Genomic DNA, 14,158 nt, shown 5'->3' on the forward strand with positions numbered 1-14,158 from the left:
TCACAGACAAATGAGGAATGCAAGCATAGCATGCCAGCATTGGGACCAGCCATATATAACAGAGTAGCAAGACAGGGCCAGAGCAACTGCTGGAGGTCCATGTTACTTTGGCTGAGTTGCAGTGAGGGGTAGTGGTAAAGGAAATCTAATTGTAAAAAGTTGGTTGTCAATTCAGGTACTAAGCAAGGCACTGCCATTCCACTTTTAAATAAGGCACTTATTCTGACATGTTTCGTTAAATACCCAGCTGCTTAAATGAATAACATTTAAATCTAAATTGTATGAGTCTCTCTGAACAAGGGGAACTGTTAAGAATAAAAAAATGTAATGTAATTCACATCCTTTGGTAATACCTCAAATGACACCTCTGTGACAAGAGATTGACACAGATGGTCCCAAGAGTCTAGATAAATGTAACAAGCTGGTAATGCATTTCTGGGGCATGGGCATAGGAGGAAGTACAACATTTGTCTAAATACATTAATGTCACTTCATTTTGTAAAATTCAGTGTTTGGTATAATACACAATCCATTAAATAATGTATTACCCTCTGCACTGACACATGGCTGGCTCATTAAAACAAGAAGGGCAGTGATTATGCAAAGATCCAGCTGTGTACAACCAAAGAGCAGATTAATGATCTGCTGGGCCTGGTGGGAGTTTGTCACACAGCTGTAATATTAAATAAAAAATTGTAACTGAATGTCTGATCCTCAGATCTGACAGAGAAAATGTATAGAACTGAGAAGCACGCCTGAAGAAAAGCCGTTGCTTTCCTGCCTTACACTGCCACCCAGTGGATAAAAAGTAAATAGCTACCGATGTTGCTCTATAGGAAAATGGGGGAAAAGAGATGCACCAGTAGGTGACATTATTTGGAGAATAAAGATAATGAATATTTATATTTGTTATTAAATTTACCTATTTGTTATTACCAAAACAAAAAAGGCATTCTTATTGGAACTGGAACAGGAACTGGAATTGATGCTGTAATAGTAAAAGGCAAGTATAATTTGCCTATTAACAGAACATTGTTGTATAAATACATGGAACATAAACTAACAACATTTTGCACTTGAAAGCTGAAGTGTTTCAATCTTTTTTATTATTTGATTTTATTTGGCTTAGAGTTACATTTGAATCAGGACATACCTTTCATTTGATTCATTCCTATTGGTAATTGCCAGTCTTCACAATTTTGAGAATGATATTTCACTCAATTTAAGGCCAGTCTGAACTGGGAATTTTGTGATTTAACATTTACTGTAAATTTTAAATACTGTTAAACCACTCCTTACTTTTTTCTACACAATTACAAAATAGCATTCTCTAATCATATTCACTAAATCACTGTAGTTTTAACGTAACATAACTGATGATTTTTTTCATTCCTCAACAACCCTACAACCAATGTCAGGAAACAATGTTTTCTACGGCCAAAATGGCTTCAGCAATCTTACAGAGCCAATCGACTACCAGCTGAAAACCATGATCTTGTAAATTTAATCTGCCAGTTGTCCTTTCTGGAATGAACATGAAGTACATACATTTAAAATCAGGAACGAAAGATATTAGTGTAGTACTACACTTATTTGTCTCAATTACGGGGTTATAGTACAACGGTGGTTTTGAACAATACGATTGAGTGTGAAAGGGCAGATCCAAATTAATTTAATTTTTTCTTAACGTTGAATTTGAATAGAATTATGAATTGATGCTTACACGTATTTAAATTTTCTTCACCTTCACCTTGGGGGAAAACTTATATTGCAGGCAATTTCGCAAAACGTTAAGCATTGCTGTCTTGAGATATTCCCTTGTTCTTTAAGTGCTTGATCAATTACAAACGCATCTCCAGTGCATCCTCACCAAACTGGTGCTGACAGTGTATGAAAAGGGTAAAATTCCATGAGGCGCAATGACCAGCGGAAAGCTGCTGACATTGACATTGTAGTTACTGTATCAAAACAGCAGACCTGGGAGACTCAAGCGAAAGCGTAGCCGTGTTACAGTGTGGTACTTGTAGTCTTTACGTGTGTAAACTGTGCCGTCCAAGCATTCTGTCGACATTCTAGGGGACTACACGTCCTATAGATTTTAGCGCCATCTACGCCCAGGGAGGACGAGACTTTGCAAACCATATCGGCTGGGTACTGCGTGGTTGAGACTTAGCTAGCTTGCTACATTACATTTTTCATATATATTGGCGAAACTTTTGACATTGACAGCTCGAAGAATGCAATCGGAATCGGGGATAGTACCAGACTTTGAAGTCGGCGAGGAATTCCACGAAGAACCAAAAACGTATTACGAGCTGAAAAGCCAGCCGTTGAAAAACAGGTTAGTGCGTAGCTAATAAAACGTTAGCGAGCTAAATAGCTACCTAGCTAGCTTGCTAAACAATTTTCACTTTGCATGTTTCAGCGGAAAAAACGTAGCCAGCGCTAAATGTAGCTAGCTTGTTAAACATACTGAATCCGGTCTATAGGGTATGCGTTGCCTTTAAAGCTGGCCAGCTAAGTTTTTACCAAGCGATTTTCTTGTTGGATTCATTCCATATGTTAACGCAGCTTTTCCACTGAGATTATTCTAAGCACAATGTCATCACCATCATCACTCCCTGCCTGTACTAGCTTTCTGGGAGGGATTTGTTTGACTCCCGGTTTCTGTGGTTCTCTTTAGCACATATTGCAAAATGGTAGGGTGTTGTCTGGTAAATATTATTGTTATGTACAAATAATATTTCATGTTTTTATAATTCTAATACAATGTAGTTGTATACTGATGTTTTGTTATCTGTTTGTTTGTTTTTACTGATGTGATGCATTGCATATTTTGTAGTATTGATGCGGTCATTGCTAGCGTATTGATAAATTGCATTGCAGCAAATGTTAAACATGTGGGAAAATCAATATAATAGTTTGTCACGTATACCAAACACGCAAAATTTACAAGAAGCTTAGTTTCTATATTGATAATGTCGTCGTTGGGAGGTCATTTTGTAATTTCATACAAGAACAGTGAACTTATTTTTTGTAGACTATGCAATTAAAATCTTCACACCGTGCTTTTAACCACCCCCTTTTTATTTACTTATTTGTTCAATTCCTGCGTTTTTGCGGTGCGATCCCTTAGACCCAGTCAGGAAAGGTTTGACCAGAAGTGACCGTGACCAGATTGGTAAAGCAACACGAAGGGCGACATGGTCTTTTTGATGTAGTGTGCAGCAAACAAGCCTTAAACAAATGACGGTGAAAACCATTTACATAGCATGTAAATGCATTTATTTCCTTTGTCTTTGTGTAACCTAATTTTTGGGATCCAGCACCTGGAGGTATTTTCGGATGTGTGCTGTCATGCTTTTTACTTAAATTAACCGCTAACCACTAAATACCGACGTTTATAATTTTGTCCTTCTGTCCCACAGTGCTCCATTCAGTCTTCAGTTTTCATGTTCATAATCAATCACATTTTAATAATTGGAACAATGATGAAGTATGGTATGTATGGTAATGGTGTCATTACAGTGGTGGGACAGGTGATACAAATATAAATATTAATATTCAAAATTAAATATCAAATAATATAAATAGCCTATTAATATAAATTGAAATGATGTATGTACATGTATTTTACATAACTGACAAGTAAAAAAAAAAGTTTAGGCTCCTGTACAGTGGAAGCTTGATCAATTTAAGTCTTGTTTTGGCTACACACAATGGAGGCTTCACCGATGACCTCAGGGCAACCTGAAGCCAACATAGCGTAATTCGCAGAAATAGCCTACTTCGGTTAAACATTGTAATGTCCTAAATGTAAGTAGAAGTACCTTAATCAACCATACACACAACCGACAGTTAGTCTGTAGAAGCCATGATAGGGGCCGTATGTACCCTCTTTTTGGCTGCAGTTAAGACCAGTTGCTTTCGACTTTTACAAGGAGCGTTAATCCAACCTAGAGGCAATAGAACAGACGATGCGCAACTAGCGGCGTTTCTTTATCTCTAGCATGTCCAGCAGTGGTGTTGTAACACCTCAGTAGTGAGAAGTGGAACAGGTGTACCTGCACTGAGCTCTTGTTGAAACCAAACCACGTTCTCCCACCACCAGAACAATGTACTGCACACAGACGCGGTGCCGTGCTCTGGAGGTAACCTTTCATTGAGTGAAGCATGTGACACACTCACAGAACAGCATTATGCTGGAATGAAAAGGAGTGGATCCTGGACCGTGCCTCAACACTGCTCCCCTGTGTTCATCCAATTTAACACTGTCCCGAAGTATGTGCCGTCAATCCAAGCGATTTTCTCGTTTTTCTGTGAACCGTTGCGGGCAATTTCGGTTGAGGGCAGTGTTGCCAAGCACAGAAATGCGGGATGAGGAGACAACAGTTGTGTCCCGCAGGAAAACTGTAATCTGATCAATATTTCTAAACAGGTTTTTTTTTCCATTCGTAAATGTAATTACGTTGTTGCGTATGCCAAACCTGAATAGTATTTTTGTGCACTAGCTGCGACCGTTTCCCTGGAAACAAAGGAAGATTAATTTACTTGTAATTCCTGTTCAGAACGTTCCAAAAACAGCCGCGCGGGGAAGAGGTCATTACAGTGAGAGACTGGTGAGCCTTCTTACCTCAGCAGTTAGTATCCGTAGGAAAAAAACTGTTAAAGCTGTCAAAAAGCTTTAGCAACCGGTTTCCCACTTAATGGAATTGTAAAAAAAAAAAAAAAAAAAAAAAAAAAAGTTGTTTAGGTTCTTGGTCGGCCTTTGCAATATCTTTTAATGGCCATAATAAGGGCTACAGTTTAAAAGGAGGAACTTGTTTGGATTTAGAACTCAAGTATCCACATAATTTGCAGTTACAGACGCAAAACAACATAGATAGCGAATGGACTGCTTTGTCCATGGTTGGAAACTAGAGCATTGGGGTCTATTCATAAACAAATCGAGAAATGCAAATCTACTGTATAGTGAAAGTCGTTAAGATATAGAGGCGTTGTTCCCTCAAAGCGCTTGTTTTGATAAATGAAAAACAAATATGGAGTAAGTGTCAGTAAATTCGTTCTGTAGCATTCATTTCTTGCATTTTCTTTAGTCTGTAATGGTATGCAGATAAGGGAGGAACCGCTGATAATTTCAGAGGATGAGGATTAGAAGAGAGTAGGTAATGTTACAAGAGCTGCTTGTCATTAGCCCTTCCTAATTGGAGTGGCTAGTTGCGTGCTGTGCTGTTAGTGTCTACACCTGACGTCTCTACTTATTCCGTAGCATTAGATAATTGAATTAAAACCTGCATGTCATCGTCCTATCGGCTCAAATTTGGGAAATACGTTTGGAAGACACTGTTGCTACATTGTTAAAATGATATTTTTTGATGTCATAGTGGTGTAACTTTTCAAGTAGCATACATTAGAGCAAGTACAGTACTTAGTTGTTGAAAGAGTCTGCACATTTTTTTTTTTTGGTTGCGTTTCTGTGTCGCTGACCTTCTATCACAAAAGCGGTTTTAGGTCTTGTAGCATTTTCTGTGCTATAACATTGATTTCCGGTTGCTAACGTCTGTTCTGCATAGGTGTTGATGAAACTTAGCACAACAGTTGTCCTTACTCATACGCGGAAACAGGTCAGAGGGAAAGTTCACAGGCTGCTGATTGTGTTTTCTGGTTCACGGCCTCAAATTAGCCATTCATGTGTGGATTTTGTTGAAATTTGACGCAAATAATGGCCTCACTGTTCCCTTGAAATTTATCAGTTTTTGTGCTATTTGGTCAAAGGTCAAGGTCACAGAGCATCCTGTCATTTTTTTTTTCTTAGCAAAAAAAGAAACATGCAGTTTAATTTTTCTGTGTTTATTATTTGTACATGTACATTCTTATTCATCAAATATCCATCACCTGTTTTAGACCAGTGTGTCAGCAGAGTCATTTTTTTTATACTGTAGTGTTAGTAAAGGGTGTTAAAGGTGTTGTGCTGAGGAGCAGCGCTCTTAACTTAAAAAAAAAAAAAAAAAATCAGGTTTAAGGGGCACTACTGTTGTATGCCTGAGTTAATTCCTTGACCTTAGCTGCATCAGTGAATTCCCAGCTGCGTAAATTGAAAGGGGCCCGACAACCAAATATTTTAATGTAATCTTTAAGTGCTAATTAACAGTTCTTAAAATGAAATGGAAATGACACATTTTTGACACGGTTTGAAGGAGAAGAATTTTTTCCCCCGCTAGTATTTAGGGAGCTTAGCACAGTATCCAATACTGGTTGATACTATGTTAAATATTCTTTTTTGTTGTTAATCCAGATCCTTGTCTGTGGTCTGTCCTGTCCCTGAAGTGTTGTGTAAGGTATTTCATAATGGCAACTTAACAGAGGAAAAAGAACAGAATGGGGAAGAGAGGAGTCTCACTTCCTCCCAGTTGATCCAAGACATAAGAAGTGAAACTAAATCTGTCTTTACACATCTGTAATGGAGTGTGTATATTATTGGGATGATGGTGATGGTGATTATTATTGGCATCTTCATTGATCTTCGCAGATGCTCACCAGGTGCAAATTAGAGCACACAAGATAATTGGTAGACATAGTCTGATCTCAAAGTCTAGAGTGAAAAGAGATTTCAATACATCAATGACATATGTTGTGTTACATGTTAAAATGTTTCAGCAAGTATGCAGAGAATTTAGAACAGCTCAGATGAAATACTGATTAACAATGTCAGCATTGTGAAAAGTCTTAAGTTCTTGGAGAGGAATAGCTTTTAAGACATACAAGAGGATACTAGTGCATTAAATGAGGCAGGTGTAGAAAGTAATTGGAGACTGGGGGAAAGTGAATGGTTCTGCTAGGAGATTAAATATGAGAGGTAATACAAATTTTCATTCTTGTCAAATGCTGTGATCAGACAAAAGAGTTAAGCCTGCTACGCACACATGCAGCTATGTTGTGAATTGTCACTGTGTGCTGCTGCTGCTGCTGCTACGTAGTTCAAGATGGCTATCTGTGTTGAAATGCACCTCCATACAACCCTATAAAACAGGCCTACTTCTCTGCATCCCAAGAAAAATGTTGGTGATCTCTTCTGCAGTAACCAGTGCCCATATCCAGTCAAAACTATTTGGCTGGCTGTAACATTGATTGCTAGCTAGTCAAGTATATAGATCACTAAGTGCAAATGCAAATTTGGTTGCCAAGACTTTATTAGTTGTGACAAGATAATTAGCTTAGTCTCTAGCAAGATAAATAGGTTTTTAAGAAGTAATCCATGCTAACTGAACTTACCATGGCATTGTTTGCAGTTAAAAGAGCTAGATAGCTCAGTAGTTAGCAATTATTCTTCAGGGTCTCTATATCTGCCCCTAATGGATACAAGAGGTCTTGTCTTCATGGAAAGAGTGGGAAAGATTTTCTGGTGCCCTTATTACATTAGACATTCACCTTACCTCTTGGGTGTAGGCAGCTTCACCTCAAACAAACAACCATGGAAACAGCTATGCTTTCATAACTGGTTTCATAAGCTGGGTACTTTACAGACACATTCCCAGACTGCAACACACAAAGAATGCTACTCTGTAGTTCATGGCTCTAGTTTAGTTGTCTTGGTTCTTACTGTATGGTCATTTTTTACATGCTGTCTTTAGTACAGTAACATGCTGTTTTTACACACTTCACAACTTCAGGAATTTTGTTCTCGGCACAGAGTGAGAATGAGATGCTAGTTAACATGAATGTTTTTTTTTTCTAAAATCAAAGTTGAGTCAATCTTCCCAGTAGACTTAGAAACAAAATGGATGTTCCTTATTTAGATGGCTGGCTGTAGAACTGTAAAAATGTACCCCTCACACAGTGTGCTGGATGCAGTGTAAATTAGCCTTATAAATTTAGAGAAGAATGTGTGACTCCAGAGGGAGGGAAGCATTGCAGTTTGTTGGTGGTGCTGCCTTTTGTTCTGGCACAAGATAACAGCAAAAAAGCCTTATTTTAAGGACATCATACCAGATTTTTTTTTATTATTATTAACAATTCCTGTCCTTTTTAATTTTGTTAGTTAGTTTTTATTTTTATTAATAGCAAAAGGGTGAAGAATGGGAGTAACATTGAATTTCTGATAAACAAGAAACTAAATAGCATCTTTATCCATTGTAGTTATTTTAAAGATAATATAGTTGTAGCGAGTAAGGCTTATTATAAATTCAGGCATGGAATTTAAAGCTCAGCATCACTGGGGTTTCTCTTTATGTCTTATGTTAGTAATAAGAATGGCCAAATGATAAATGATGACTTTTCTAGCATTTATTCATTGCTCAGTTGATTCATCATTCTGTAAGTAGTAATTGACAGGTTCCCATGTCAAGGAGGTCAGATGGCTCTCTATCACAGAATGAGACAATAATCATTTCAGAAATGTAAAAAGGAATCTATTCTCAGAACACCTAGTACTCATTGAATGGGTCTCTGCTGCCAATCTCATTGCAGAGAGAACACTGTTGACACATGAGCATGTCAAGTTGTTTATAGTCTTAATAAAAACCAATCTGATGCTCATTTTGAAATTTAAACGGCAGCAAGATTAGTTTATTTTTATGTGCTTGGTTGCACTTGCCTGGAATTGGACTTTTCTGAAAGAGAGACATTCCTTGTAAGATATTAGCCTTCTTATGGAAAGATAATGGCGTTTTCCTTCAAAGGTAATAACAGGACAACATTTCTCTAGGTAAATGTGGCATCAGTCAGTCAATTCCCCCAAAGGATTATTCAATAAAATGCTCCACTTCACTACTTAAATGGCACCCTTAAATGCAGTTTTCTATTGAGCAAAGAAATAATATTGCCAATATACACAGTGACCCAGTTGCTTTTGAAGTATTCTGTATTTCTGTATGCTCTTTAGCCTCCATGACCATCTAGCTGTAGGTTGTGAGATTTATTTTAAGTAGTGAACTCAGTTTATTAACACTATAGATTAGGGGTAGGTGGGTTAACTTAAATAGATGAGTTGCCCAATTTTATTTTGAATTCGTCATCTCATCTGTTGAAGTTCAACCATCTGTCCATCATGTTGAGTGTTAATAAACTTAAATTTAGTTAAGTTAAATTTATTGAAATTTCTAAATATGTGTTCATCCAAAATGAGATTAATGTCTGTTTATTTACACTTGGTCGGTAATAACCAATCCTTTGATTTTTGTGTAATTGCTGTTAAAATGTGACCTTGGTTAGTTCTGCTTGAAGAGGGAGTGTTACACAGGCAGTAGATCAGTTTTGCTGGGAGAGGGAGAGTTATACAGGGACCTGCTCTGCATAGGGAAGGAGGGATTTGCTGGAATCCAGCAAGAGTGGGCTGTTTCGAGTGCAACTAAAGGAGGACAAGGTTTGACAGACAGGGACAGGTACTTGTGCAAGACATCTGTAATGATTGTGCAAACACAGTACTGCAAGCTTAGTCACATCATAGATATAAGCTCACAACCTGGCCACTTAGCCTGTTTCTGAGATAGTGGAGACTGTTGAACCAGTTTTTGCCAAAGTGAACCAGGGCATATTTTTGGCCAAGAGAGACCTTAGTGTTGATCAGACTACTTCTATTTCCCCTTTTACACCCAGAACGCTCGCACTGAAATGCATGCATTGCAGAGCAATCTGTACTTGCAATGGATTAGCAGAATATGCTGATTAATAGCTCAGTAAGGTTTAGTTAAAATGTCTATGCACAGCTTGTTATGTGGTGTATTGTTTTACATAGGCAACATATCACCTTTTGATAGTTGTTTAACATGTTTCAAGTGGTGCTTTTTTATATTGTTAAATGGCAATGTGTGTAACAAGGAGGTAAACAGGGTTTTGTGATAAAATAGTTGTGGTCACTTCTGTTCATTGTAATTAGTGTTCAGGGCCTTGCGTAACATTTGTCATTTGTCTGTTGCCTGTTGTCTGTTTGAGCCAAAAAACTGGGTTGTCTGCCACGCAGTTGATGGGCGTGTGCTATATAATATAATTGACCAGCCTTAGCCCCAAATTCATGAAGCACCCAGTGACCACTTACCTTATAATATTGTGTAAGAAACAGGAAAAAAAGTACAACAGCTTAAATTTGCTACTAATATTTAAGTGAGTGCTAAGGACAGGGTACATGGAAAAGGCTGTCTTCTAAGTAACCTGATATTGGAAGTAATTATAATAATGAGAACATGCTGACAGAGCTGAACTCTCACCTTGGCTCTGAGAGTGTTGAAGACTCTACGGGGTGAAGAGTGTGGAGACACAGATTCATTTGGATATTTCACAGAGGAAGGTGAAGAAACACACAGGAGGCTGGAACAAAAGGCTGCATTTTTAGACTCAATTAGTCGACGGAAACACTTGAGTCACATCTCTCGCTTCCTGTTTTCAGCTACCACAGGCCGTATTGACGATATCCAATAAATTTTTCCAGTAATCATGTTACTGAAATATAGTGTCTGTAATGGCCCGTGTTGAGTCAAAATCATGAGGATTTTTAAAAATAAGTATTTAGTCTATTGTCTCTGGCTTACTCACAGCCTACTAATGCGCTGATTTATCAGTGTTATGGTGCAAGCTATATCATGTATTATGTAGTGGCATGAATGTGAGAGGTCTTTAAATTTCCGTCTGAAAAGATGCTGCGTTGCTGAATATGAGCAGCCAAAGGTAACAACACTTATATCTTCAGATGTGCAACCCATGGTGTTTTATATGTGTGTATGTATGTGTGTATATATACAGTAAAAGAGAGGGAGGGGGGAAGACGGAGAACAAGAAGGAGAGAGATTATTATGTCATCCTGAGGAAACTGCCACACCATGTGCTTAAATAGATCCTCCACAATCATAGCATTTTCCACTGAAAGACTGAAGCAAAGTTCTGCAAACAACAACACGACAAATAATGAAAATAATAAGGTAAGGTGAATACATTTTTCCAGTGTTCATATACAATATGCATTTCATGCTATCACTACATGTATGCCATTACTGCCACTTTATTAACTTTAAAAACAGCAATTGGTATACTTTAATGCATACTCCCCAGTGTGCAGCTAAGATCACTAAGTATCACTCTAGTGTAATTTTACATGGTGGCTTAGTTGTGTGAATAGTTGTTTCCTGATTTATGTGTTAAGTACCCCAATCCTCATCTTCAGTCTGTTCTTCTTGCTCACAGCCAGCAGTTTTAGTTACCAATGGCAAACACAAATTCATTGTTTTGTGAACAGAATTCAGTCGTGAAATAAGAAAAAAAATGTGTGAAATCTAAAGGCAATACAGGGGGAAGTAAAAGGAAGGCAAATTGTAGGAGTAAGTACAGTGGAGCTACAGGCTCATTAGTGCACCAACAATAACAGAACAGCAGCACGCCAATACAATATACAGATACAGCAGGTACAAAGGATTCACATATAGTGTAGCAAGTGTGTAATATCCGTACAAGACATAACAGTGGTACAGGACAGCTGATTTAGCAGTGATGGGATGGGGTAGTGCTGTACAGTAGCACAACAGCATATAATAACAATGCAGAACAGCAGCCTTAAATTATCATCAAAAATCAAATGATGTGAGTGCAGAAGAGCAAATGTGTTGGAGCAGTGGACATTACAATACACCAATACAAGACAACCATGCAACAGTGGTGAAAATCAGCATCAGCACAACAGAAGTAGCAGTAAATATTTCATGGAGCTGGTTACATAAAGGTAGAAGGATAAATTTGTAAAAAAAAAAAATGAAGAGAATGGTTTCAGGGAATCTACAAACGCATTCCAGAGGTAGTGTTGGAAAAAGCAAAAGGTGTGGTCTCTCATGGTGCACAATTGGGCCCTTGGCACAGATAAGATTGGTGATGCTAGGTGAAAGGGTATACATGGATGTTTGGAGGGTAAGGAGGTATTTTAGCTGTGTGGAGCCATGTAAGTGTTTGTGTACCATGATTAAGATTTTGAATTGAAGGTCATACTTCACTGGCAGCTGTGTGTGCATATGTATGTGTACGTGTGCTTGTGTACATTGTTAAAATTGAGTTAAGTTGAAATTTACAGCATAAATGACAATGTGACTCGTTATGGTAGACATGTTGCAACATTGCTGTGTGATTTATGTGATTTGCAAAGCTTTAGCTGCTTATTCGGGCAGTACCCCTTAATGTAAGTTCATGATGTGTTTTGGGCAAGAGTGTACGTCAAATATTCTGTATTTTATTCCCCCTGAAGGAACACTACGGCCACTCTGGTAAAATCAAGACACTGGCTGTTGTGGTTGTTCAGAGTTTCTGTTTGCACTAGTTCAACCCCTGGTATCTATTAATCTTTCCAGCACCTGTACATACCATAATCTTCCAAAACAACACTTTCTGCCTTGATGCTCTACAGGAATGCCTGTGTCGTTACCCCTTTTTGTAAGAACAGCACTTGTGAACAGAAGGTGATGTGGGGAAAGGGTGCTGCCGCTGTTGCACCAGTGCTGAATCTGTATTGCTTTAGAGAATATCCATTAAGTATACAGTACATGGATAACATGTAAAACGAAAGATGTGCAAGTTGGCCTAGAAAAGGGTGTCTACCATACAAATCAGTAATATGATTACAGCTCCCTAGCAGGGTAGGCTTACAGTGAATTCTGTGTACATTTTAAGAAAGTCAAACATATTTATGGGTTTAATCGTAATCATTGGACAAGTTCAGACAAGTTCAGACAAGTTAGAAAGTCACTCAGCCTATGTCCTTGGGCAGAGTATGGAGGACATGCAATAGACCCATGGTCTAAGGCTGATATCAGCCAGATGTGTGGCCACATTTTGCAATCATGAGCTCCAAAGACAATAAGGGAGGCTGACATTCTCCAAGCTGATATTAAATTGGAATACTGGACAGTTGTATTCAGCACAGTATACGTTTTGGAAAATGTCATATAATTTTGTATTTGATACATTGTTTTCATGATAAACTTCTTCACTGTAAAATCATGTAAAGTACGGTCTTTGCAAGTTCAAAATGAATGGGATTCTGTCACTGTTTTTTGGTAGATTCTGTTTATTGAAAGTGCACTGCTCCCTGTTACAGCCAAACTGCAGCATTAGCTGTACTGTAATGAAGTAATTGCATGAAGCAATTTAGCCAGCATGCACGCTGAGCAGACAGAGAACTGCCCATTTCAGACAAGGGAGAATGGGTCCTAGGGTTGCCAGAGGAGTTCACAGATTTAAAGCAAAAGGGTCATCTCCAGAGTTCAGCCTAAAGAGTCCAAGTGATTTTGTGAAAGGCATGCAGTGATGAGAAAATAATAGTTCCTGTGGAGGACTGCAAGTTTTTTTCCCCCGCAGGAAGTGGGTACAAATTATTCTTCCTAGAATATAGATTCATAGTGTGGGATACTGACTTCTCAGTGTAAGAAGAATCAGCCTGTTTGAGTTTGGGAAACTACGACATAAGGGTTCATCCTCAGGGTGTTACTCACCCGTGATAAGATGACCTTTCTTAGCCGTTGTTCAGTGACAACGGCTATATTTCCTGGAGTTTGTGTCTATTCCCACCCTTTCCAAGAGATTGACGGTACAAAAACCAATCAGAAACTGAGTATTGAATATAAGCGCAGGATGCAGAAGAGTGAACGAATCCCCAGGACAGTTTTCTCGATGTTGTAAGTCTGGCAGGCTAGGTATCAGTAACATTCACAAGTACATATTCGCTGTGAGTAAAATCATGGCTAATCTCTGCTAACCTGTGAGTTAAATAAAAATGGCTGAATATAGCAGAATGTGAGCTATTTTTTTTTACATTTCTCCTGGGTAAAATTAAATACAATTCAACCTGTTCAGCAGAAAAAAAAGAACGAAAGCTGACTAACCTGAGGTTGGGCAAACATTTAACGTTTCCTATCTCCTGAAGACCCAATATTTTAAACCATGGTGATGCATTTATCCTGCTCTTAGTTTTTTCTACTTGGTCTCGTTCAGTGCCTTGTGTTTCTAATACATTTTTAAATGCCTTGTCTGAACAAACTTGCAATATACACAAAAATGATCAGGTCGTTGCACCTGATAACTGAGATCTCTATAGTGAATATACATCATACAACGCAACAGGCAAGGTAACAGCAAAGCCAAAGTGTGCCCTCTGGTGGACATAGAATTGCAGAGGAACCAACCCTTGAGA

At 38.3% G+C, this 14,158-nt stretch overlaps 1 protein-coding gene across 3 annotated transcripts in view; it reads left to right on the forward strand.

The window, feature by feature from the left end:
- Positions 1-2,148: 2,148 nt before the first annotated feature.
- Positions 2,149-14,158, forward strand: part of mitfa (melanocyte inducing transcription factor a) — a 43,084-nt gene continuing 31,074 nt past the window's right edge. For all 3 annotated transcript variants that reach the window (XM_036530829.1, XM_036530830.1, XM_036530831.1), the window contains exon 1: positions 2,149-2,341. In XM_036530829.1, the coding sequence (XP_036386722.1) occupies positions 2,238-2,341 (104 nt within the window). In that variant the 5' untranslated portion in view covers positions 2,149-2,237. The remainder of the gene's footprint in view (positions 2,342-14,158) is intronic.

The sequence above is a fragment of the Megalops cyprinoides genome, chromosome 6, assembly GCF_013368585.1.
Source record: "Megalops cyprinoides isolate fMegCyp1 chromosome 6, fMegCyp1.pri, whole genome shotgun sequence".
Classification (NCBI taxonomy): Eukaryota; Metazoa; Chordata; class Actinopteri; order Elopiformes; family Megalopidae; genus Megalops; species Megalops cyprinoides.